This window comes from Curcuma longa, chromosome 5 (genome assembly GCF_044706935.1).
Source record: "Curcuma longa cultivar G26 ecotype Majalengka, Jawa Barat chromosome 5, ITB_CL_G26_1.1, whole genome shotgun sequence".
Classification (NCBI taxonomy): Eukaryota; Viridiplantae; Streptophyta; class Magnoliopsida; order Zingiberales; family Zingiberaceae; genus Curcuma; species Curcuma longa.
The window spans coordinates 10,192,876-10,203,131 of record NC_133865.1 but is presented as its reverse complement, the minus strand read 5'-3'; the positions used below and the strand labels follow the sequence as shown (position 1 = coordinate 10,203,131).

At 35.1% G+C, this 10,256-nt stretch overlaps 1 protein-coding gene across 1 annotated transcript; it reads right to left on the bottom strand.

Moving 5' to 3' along the window:
• Nucleotides 1-714: 714 nt before the first annotated feature.
• LOC141829276 (C-terminal binding protein AN-like) lies at nucleotides 715-9,150 on the bottom strand. The gene is made up of 7 exons (XM_074716712.1): nucleotides 8,538-9,150; nucleotides 8,035-8,194; nucleotides 7,755-7,885; nucleotides 3,816-4,610; nucleotides 3,663-3,710; nucleotides 2,418-2,534; nucleotides 715-946 (listed from the first exon to the last, which is right to left on the bottom strand). Exons 1-7 carry the CDS (start codon nucleotides 9,117-9,119, stop codon nucleotides 875-877), a joined length of 1,905 nt encoding a protein of 634 aa, XP_074572813.1. The 5' UTR covers nucleotides 9,120-9,150; the 3' UTR covers nucleotides 715-874.
• Between the last annotated feature and the right edge of the window lie 1,106 nt (nucleotides 9,151-10,256).

Genomic DNA, 10,256 nt, shown 5'->3' with positions numbered 1-10,256 from the left:
TGCCAAGACCCCTCAAACCAAATCCATTCAGTCCTCTCAACTCATCAACTTGTGCCTTGTTCCCTTGGCCAACTTACCCCACTCAACATATCCATTTCACTCGACTGCCAATCACTAATCAAGCTCATCTAGTTTAACTTGCCCTCCAATAAAATAATAATAAAATAAAATTTATTTAAACATAAATAATAGTATAATTAAAAATAAAATCTAATGATATAGAAAGATCTATAACAGACTCCATCTCCACTAAGATAAAACTTAATTATTATTGTCTTAATTATTATTGTCGTCTGTTCAATTTACTTAACCTACTTGACTCAAGCCCACTGTTATCTTCAAATCCATAGGGCTGAGGAAATATATGTTTCTTGGAGAGTGATATTCTCTAATGATGGAAAGAAAATGTGCAAAACATAATCAGAATGATAAAATTGAATGGATAATATCACCATAAGATATCTGATGAAACTCTGCTGGAGTTGAAGAGGTATTAGGGTTGAAGGAACATACTCTGAGCATTAGGATTTGATAGTGATGATGTTGAACCTTCACATTGTGGATTCACAGAAGTTCTTCATCACTTGAACCTGATGAGGAGTGATTCAACATACGTGGTGAAGATCAAAGCCTGATATAGATTTACATGCCAGTAGCTGTTGAGAAAATATACATACATTTAGAAGCAAGATTAGCAGTGAATAAATGAACGTCTTGATGTTGTTCTAACACAATATTAGCTGTGAACACATCCCTACAAACTGAGAACACATAATGGGCAAACGCATTCAAAATTGCATCCGAATACACAAACTAAACAGTCCAAATAGAAGAATGAATAGATTCACGTTAAGCATACGGCAGCAAGCATAGTTCAATCGAGCCATCTAGTAACACCATCTTCATTTAGAGTCGCAAGGATCTCAATGCTTACGTCCAAGATAGCCTGCATAATAAAAAATCAGTAAGACTATACCCTTAGACAAGCAAAAAATGTGACAAGGGGCATTCAATCCCCAATCAATCAATCAGGGAAAAAAAGGATTATTTCATCTTAGTATGATAATCAAAGCTATGTTTAGTGGGCTGGTAAGAGAATGCAATAAATAAGTGAAAATGATCCAATTTATTTCATTATTTTATTGCAATAGAATGGTATCATAATGGGAATGATTTGTCTATATTCAACTCGTCCAACTCATTTAATTTTTTCTGCAGATATACTTAGTACGTCTGGTTCTTCCAATTCGCCCGACCCCATCTACTCAGTCCACTGAGTTGGCTAAACTAGCTTGAGTAGTCAATTTGTTGGGCTCACCAATCAATTCGGTCCATTCAGCCCACTTTGCAGTTCGACTGACTCAACACACTTCACTCATTTAATTGTATGACTCCCTCGACCCACTCATCAATTTAACTAGCCCAGATTGATAAGTCCACTAGCCCAAGTGTCTCGCTTGATTTGTTCGGCCTACCTAATTTGTCTCAGTTGGCCTATCTAGTTTTCTTGCCCCACTTGCTCGATTCACCCACTCACCCTATTTGTCCAACCCACTCAACTCGCTCAATTTGTAGCAATCACGGGTCTTCTTGATCCGCCTACTAGTCCAACTGCCTCACTTCATTTGTTCAGCCTACTTAATCTGTCTCACTTGGCCTGTCTAGTTTTCTTGCCCAACTTGCTTGATTCACCCACTCAATTGGCTTGATTTGTGAGGATTACAGGTCTTTCCAGTTCACGTGGTCCATGAATCCTCATTGATCAGCTTTGTTGGATCATCCCATCTCATCTTTCCAATCTGTGCAATTCGCCTAGTCTGCTTGAGTTGTCGAGCCCATCCAACCTACACATTCAGTTCAAGCCGATTCAATCACTTCTGCTTGATCCAATAAGTTCATCAACCCGTCCACTTCTGTTTGCCCTGATAAATCTGCCACTCCATCCAACCCATAGAGCCCACCTAGTCCATCCAACTCCCGGTCTAGCTTGCTCGTTTTTTCAATCTATATCTTATCTATCTTCATTTTAAATCTAAAAATAACAAACAATATTATATTTAGGAGAGGAACAAAACGTTCCATATCTTGAACTAAGGAATAGATGGAATTGAATGATCATATCATCAAAAATTGTCCATCTGAACATTGGAGTTGATTCCCATTCCGTTCCATTTGCTCTATAATTTCATTCCACCCTAGCAAACATGACATAAGGTATTTTCCTTTTAGAGATCAAGGATAAAGGGAAAAAAGGATGAAATATAATGGACTTAACTATTAGCAGTAAATTGATATGTTTAAATTTGGAAAGAGATGTGAAAACAATGATAAACTTTGGGGAAAGTGATGTGAAATATCCATGATCAATCACAAGTGTATTTAGCTCTCATTCACAAAGATAAGAGAAAATCACATACCAATGGGTTTCTATTATTGACAAGCTTGCACTGATCAAGAACTGAACCTTCGAGCGTCCAACTCTCCCTCTCTTCAAAACTATGGCTCGCAAATATAAATTCCATTTTTCTGTTGATTTGACAGCAGAAACATGATAAATAGAAATTAAAGGTAGTGGAAGCATTATGTAGCAGAAGTAATAAGGATTACCATCGTTACATATTCACTGACAATAACTTGAGCATAGTACACTGGACATGGTGCCAATAAAGAGAAGTAATTTCTTTTTTTAAAAAAAAAACAGAGTTCACAGAGTTACTACCAAAAGCCACATTTTCATGCTTCTCTTACTTTGGTTGGCTTTTATGGATCCATGCAAAAACCACTTATCAAAACGTGAAGAACAACTGAATGTGAGCAATAGCCCTCATTCTGATAACTAAAATCAATCATTAGATTTAATTTATTAAAGAAATCTATTCAGATTCTGACATTGGTGACGGCAGCAAGGTTGGTAATATGGATCTTATTCAGCCACTGAAATCTATATTAAGATTATATCAACATAAATACTAAGATTATTTTTATTTAAGTAGAAATTCTCTCAATTATAGACCTCAATTGTTCATTCCATTTTTCCTTGCAAGCCTGAGCATCCATCTAAAAAATAGCATACAAAGATGTGGCTGCTAATATCGATATAGACTAGGGGGAAAATAATAGGAATCAAGAACATTTGTAATATCATATAATCAATCAGCCTATAGAAAAAATAGAAACATTTAAGAAGGTACAGAAAGAACACTGCAGATATTATTGTAGCTGACTACTGAAGCATAGTGTAATATCATATAATCAAGATCAGCCTAAATAAAAAAACATTTAAGAAAGTACAGAAAGAACACTGCAGATATATGGATTATTGTAGCTGACTACTGAAGCATAGTGTCCATTAAAGCAATGACTTGCAGATGAAGCTTGATTGGTTCTGACATAATAGATACATCGTAAGCGCTGAATTAGAATTGAAATAGACCTTGGTGTACCAAAGGCAGAATATTCACTGATTAGAATATCTTAGCTAAAATGCTAGGACTCCTGAATTAAGAGATCAAGTACAATGAAAATTAGAATAAAAAAGAACCTACAGGGATTAACAGACGTGTGTGTATGACAGGTACTGCAATGTCTAACAATATCACAGTGTAACAATAACACTAGTTCAGTAGTTTGATACAATATTCCTAAAAGTTAGGCACAATCACCTGCAACAGTTTACCGCCAGCAGCAAAAGATCGCAATCCAAGTACTTCCTGGATAAAATAACAGCTGGTAAGCTGGATATGTTTTTCTTATCAAGAAAGGAGAAAGGTTGCACATAAATATATTTAAAAAATATTTTACATTCCGATAAATACCTTGCCTTTAAACGTAACAATAAATTGTGCTGCAGGGTCCCTTTTTGTGACACTAGTAGTTGTATCAAGGAACCAGCCACCACCAGGAATTCTTTGTCTAGCCACAAAAAATCCTGAATCACCTCTTGCATGCAAGGCCACAATAAACCCCTCTTTCAGCTGATTAGTTGATTTATCACCAAGATCGGTTATTAATGCAAGTTTTTTCCCTGGTTTTGTTTCCATTACCGGTTCAAAAAGACACATTTGCTTGATTTTAGGATCCTCAGGAGAAGCAAACCTAGAACTGGAACTTAATACTTGATCTCTTCCGCTTATAGCTGTGTCATCATCTCGACGTGAGATGTATTTACTATCACTTTCCGCTGCTGAAAATTCATCAGACTTCTGCTGTGATCTGCGGTGAGCAGGCCTCTTCTTACCTTTCCTGCCAGATTTACTACGCTTTCCTTCTGGCCGATGACCAGAATTATGAGATGTACCTGAACCTTGAGCTTCATTCAATTTATGGAGACTTCTTGTCTTAGCATACTCTGAACTCAAATGGCTCTCATCTGTCTGTGGCTCTTGATTCTGAACCTGCAAAGGACTTTCTTCTACATGTTTCTTGGACTGCTCTTCTTCATATCCTATTTCACTTATTTCATCTTCATCAGACACAGCAATTTCTGGTACAACTCCATCAAAGAGAAAAGATTGTAATATGGTGATTGCTTTCTCTCTTATCTCCATCCAAACTTCTTCACTGTAATCAGCACTGTGAGGAAGAATCAATACATTTGGCATTTCTCTTACCTGAAATTGTATTTGAACTTACTCATTAGTTGTTGTCATGCCTAACGAGGAAGAGTTACTGCCGAACCCAAAAACTGTTTTATAAGATAGATGCTGTTATTTAAGTACAAATTTGATTATACAAATAAAGATAAAAGGTAGAATAATTTGACTTAGGTTGTTTCCATTCCCCTATCAATTCCCACAATCTGGAGAAAATTACTTAAATGATAGAAAGATGGAATTCTTTCTTAATAGAGAAAACCTTCCAAATCCCTTCCATTTTATATTCCTCCTTTTAACCCCCTTTTTCCTATTATCTATCCTCTTGTGCAAACAAGGTCAAGTGGGATCCCAAGCATTTATCCCATTAAGTGGGATTAGCTATATGAATCCTCTTACGCCATTGGACGAGATCCTCTACTATATACTCATCTATATTTAAATGAATTTTATCATGTTTTATCATTGCTAAATAAGTTTTATTTAGTCTTCCTCTTCCTTGATTAATATGTATATTTGGCATGATCGCACATCGTCTAATCGGGGCATTTATTGATCGTCAAAGTACATGTCCACACCATCTTAAATGTGTTTCTTGAAATTTTCCCTCATTAGGTGCAACATCAACTTTCTCTCTAATGTTCTCATTTCTTATCTTATTCATCCTCATATGCCCTAACATCCACCTTAATATTCTCTATCTCTGCGACTCTTATCTTTTGTTCATATGCTCGTTTCATAACCCAACATTTAACTTTATTATCCGTCATTTTGTAAAATTTTCTCTTTAAATTTTAGAGGTACCTTACGATCACTGCTGAACTTTTCTCTCTAAAAAGATAATTTTTAATTTTGTGTTTAGTAGACATGACTATGTTCCAACAAAGCTAAAAGGATAATATAAGATTGGGAAAGTAGCTTCCCAATTCATAGAAAAGTCATTAGCCAATTTGATGACACAAGGTATCTCGCCTGATAATGATATCATATAAAATAAATATTTTATACATGGAATAAAACAATCTCACCTAACAAGATAAGACTTAGTTGTTGTTGTTGTAATAAAACAATCAAATATAAAATTATAATGAAAATAAATATTTAGAAGTATAGATATAATAATAAAATAGGAGATATCCCATGTTGACCCATAGGCCATTCAAAGCACAAAATTAGTAATTCATAACGAGAAGTCATCGACCAATTTGATCACACGGGTTATGTCGCCTGATAACATCATATGAAGCCATAAATATGTTGTACTTAGAATAAATAGTATAAATCTATATTGAATATGAATAATAAAAAGTGAATATCTAATGTTGTCCCCAAAACCATGCATATCACAGAACTAACACAGAGCATGTAAATTTAAAATAAAATATAAATTTGTAGTGAATATATTAGATAAATTAGCATCGACATCATGAAGCCAAGTGTGTACAGAATATCTTGATTAGTTACATGAATCATAAGCCTCCATTAAATTTTATACAAGGCCATATTGATGCAATCAGAAATCAATTTAAATTTTGAATTATAATTGATTTTGATATTTGTCCTATTTTATGCGCAAAAAAAATCGATGACTTTTAATTTGATAGTAGTTTAATTAAAGTTATCTCTTTCCCAATTAGTGGTATTTCTTTTTTAGTTTGGTTAAAGTACAAGGCCATATTGATCCAATTAGAAATCAATTTAATTTTTGAATTATGATTGATTTTGATATTTCTCCTATTTTATGCGCAAAAAAAATTGATGACTTTTAATTTGATAGTAGTTTAATTGGAGTTATTCTCTTTCCCAATTAGTGGTATTTCTTTTTTAGTTTGGTTAAAGTTAAGCTTATAAAACAGTTATATTGTCAATGTATTTTTTAACTTTTAATTAATCAAATATTCCAGTTTCAATCTGTGTGAGATAGATATTCCCTTTACTTCATCAATCTTGTCCTAACTTTCTACGTGATTGGAGGGTTCAATTTTGGTGTTGCATTAATATCAGTAATAAAATATATTAAATAAATATAAATCAAAGTTCCTAGCATGAGATGTGTATACGTCTTAGCACAACCTATTTTCATGTTTCATTGTAGCATTTATATCAACAAGCAGTCACCAGCAAGCAGGTTTCAACTCAAAGACAATTTATAGAGCCTACTTTCCTTCAAAATGTTTTCCTCTCTTACTTTGAAAAATATTTTGCATGAAACATATGGAACTAAATCATATGTTGTAATAAGAAAGCATCCTATGAACAATTTTTTCTAGGTGCATTTGTTTGTGAATTTATGAAATTTCAGTTATATTACAATACAAGAGAGATGTGTAGTATTTTATTTCTTAGTTTAGGCTCTTTCAAGTCCTGTCTTTATGTCCTAAACAGTGAACAATTAGGAGTCAAAATAATATCATAAAATGCTTAATTAAGAGAAAAACAATATAAAAAGTGTGGTGATGGCACCAGAAGAATGGTTGTGATAGTTCTAAAAACAATGTGAAGTATAGAAGAAGCTTATAGTGGTGGGCATTGGTGTCAGTGTTAATGACAACATGGACACTAGGTGGTTGCAACTAGACGTGATGACGACGAGAATTCTAGCAACAATTATGCAGTAACGGCAGCTAAAGAATACCAATAGCTGGTCCACAGATTGCATCACAAGCCAAAATACCAATAATCTTAGTAACCATTCTTGCCAAAGTATTGTCTAGAAATGATTGTTTACCAGGCATGGATACATGCACAACCTAGTGAGTAAACTACCCCAGTGAGCTCCATATTAAGTAATAAAGAAACCATCAGTTATGCTAGAAATGAACTCTTGTTTTTTTACTTTTTTTTTGGTGTGGACCAGATTATGAACATCCTATGCTCCTCTTCCAACCTATTGGACTCCTAGTGTACTAAAGAGAAGACATAGATTACTCATATTACATGATTTTTATAATAGTATTTTGGTCACACTGAACCAAGGTCCTAGAACCATCAGTAGGACATATTAAGTGAATGTAGCCACTGATAAATCTCATTCAGAAAAAAATATGCTTGCCTGATAGGTGCTAGATTCACATGCTTGTCACTCGGAAGAAAAAAAAATCCATTGGACTTTATCACAGGAAATAAGAACAAAAACTCATACCCTAAGGCTAATGTTCATACCCATGCTTCCATCCATTGTGGCCCCTCAGCTCCATCCAATGCACAGCCAGCTATGGTACCATCAAGCAAGAGCTGCTTTAGTGCACAATCATCTATTAGTTGACTGCTACTGGTGTTCACTATGAATGCTCCTGAGGAAAAAAAAATCCATTTCTATAAATGGAAAAGCTAGAAATGCAGCAATATTTGTTCACTAATTATGAAGCATGGAACAAATACAAGAACAAGTCAAATGACGGAAAAGACAGGAACACTAAAGAATATGACCAGTCATATTTACCTGGCTTTATATTCTGCAAGCATTCAGCATTTATCATATGAATTGTATCATCTGATAGCGAGCAATGAAGTGAAACAAGGTCACTGGCTGCCAACAAATCATTGAGTGTGTCCATTCTTCGAGCAGCAGGAGGAAATGCAATTACAGATTTTCTTTTCACCTGCATGTTTATAAGATTAGAATGAGATTGAGACTAAGACTCCTGATAGTTAATTGAAAAGCAATGACGTTGAGTTTAATTAGTTGGATTCGAATGTATTCAGATCCACAAAAATGCCTATCAGCTCAACATTTTTCTGCTTTTGTTCAAACACAGGAAGTGCTTCCTCTAACTACAAAGGGCGAAGTTGTCCCTATATATTTGTAATATATAAAATGTACAGGTTCCAGCACACCGATTTAGCAAGGAACCGCGTTCATCGAAGCACGATACTGGTGTGGGAGAGATGACAAAGTGAAAGCTTCTCTCACAAGAATGCATGATAAGCAGAGATAGTTAATACCTCATGATGGAGATCGAAGTAGAGGACGCTCATCTTGAACGCGAGGCTCCGAGTGGCCAAACACCGGGCAGAGGCTGACCGCCCGACGATCCCTAAAACGAGTCCGCGGCAGCGGCGCATCCCCCGGCACAGCGGTTGGATGGATCCGAGCCACCCGGAAACGGACAAAGACGAGGAGTGGCGGGAGAGCAGGTGGGTCCGGCGTACGAGGCCAAGGAAGAGTGCCATGACGGTGTCAGCGATCTCCTCCGCACGGTTGGCATCGACGTGCACGAGGCGGAGGCCGAGGTCGGCGGCGAGGGCGGAGTCGACGGCGCGGTCTTGGGAGCCGAGACAGAGGATGAGCTGATAGGGGCGGAGGCGGCGCTGGGCGGATCGAGGGAGGAGGGCGAGGGAGTGGATGAGGACGGCTGAGGCGGACTCGATCCGGCCGCCGGAGAGGTCATGGAGGCCGACGTGCTCGAAGGCCGCTGCGCCGGCGAGGGCCTCCCGCTCCAAGGACGGGTTCTCGATGCAGTTGAGGGAGACTATCAGAGGGAGCTCCACCGCCATCCGATTCCCACCGGCCGGCGATCGCCCCATCCCGCTGCACTGATCCCCTCTCTCTCTCTAATCGGATCTCGATATTTTCTTCTGGTATTTTCTGGATCTAATAGTAAAAAAGATGCGGTAATTTTTTGGATTTCACCTTTGATATTATCGATTTTTTTTAAACGTAAGATCTGAAATATAAATATTGATAAATTCTAGGAGGCAAACCTAAACTTGACGGAGAAGATTCTAGAAACAAACACAAAAGATTTGAAATTGAAACGGAAAGAAAGGAATTTGAATCTGACTGACGATGCAGCGTAATAAAACTTGGGGGAAAAAAATAAAAGAAGTGTCCTCTATTAGTAGTAAAAAGAAATTATTATCAAAATAACATCTTATTTTTTATTTTAAAATTATCTTTATTTTTTATGATATTATAAAAAATATAATTTTATAGTTGTTATAATTATAATTAAGTAATTGTAATTATTATAATATAATATTAATTAAAATAAAGTATTTATATTCATAATTATTAAAATATAATATTCATCGAAATGAGGATTATTAATATTGATCAAAATAAATTATTTATATTATAATATTTATAAATTATAATTATTATGATATAATATTGCCTACGATTAGAGATGAAATGGGTTTATATTATGAATTATAATTATTATAATATAATATTATTAATATTAATTAAAATTAAAGTATTTATATTATATTAGTTATCATCCATTCGTTACTTATAAAAATACGAAAAAATATATATATAATAAAGATAAATTGAGATAGGATGAAATCATATTTTTATAGCAAAGGAAGAAGAGACGTTTTATTTACTATTATTTATTTATTTATTTATTTATTTTGCAAATGTTAGAGGTTGTTTAGTAAGCACAGACACTCAAAAACTAAACAAAAATATATTCAATTTTTTATAATCTAAATATTTAATTTTTATGATTAATTAATTTCAAAGGTGATTAATTCGATCCTATAAAAAGTTTCTATCGATCACAAGTATGTTCAACTCCGCGCCCAATAGCCAATGTCCTAAATTTTTCATTCCATTGAAGGGAAATACCTACAGTGCATTATAATTGAGATTCAAACTATAGATATTTGATTAAATTACTAAACACCTTAGCCGTGTACTATTACTGGGGCAACAAA

Bases quoted from the DNA above. Each gene is read 5' to 3' on its own strand.
- LOC141829276 (XM_074716712.1), bottom strand. From the start codon at position 9,119: ATGGGGCGATCGCCGGCCGGTGGGAATCGGATGGCGGTGGAGCTCCCT. The intron at 8,195-8,537 runs GTATTAACTATC...ATAAACATGCAG, and splicing joins ACTTCGATCTCCATCATGAG to GTGAAAAGAAAATCTGTAAT. The intron at 947-2,417 runs GTATGTGATTTT...TTTATTATGCAG, and splicing joins TCAATAATAGAAACCCATTG to GCTATCTTGGACGTAAGCAT.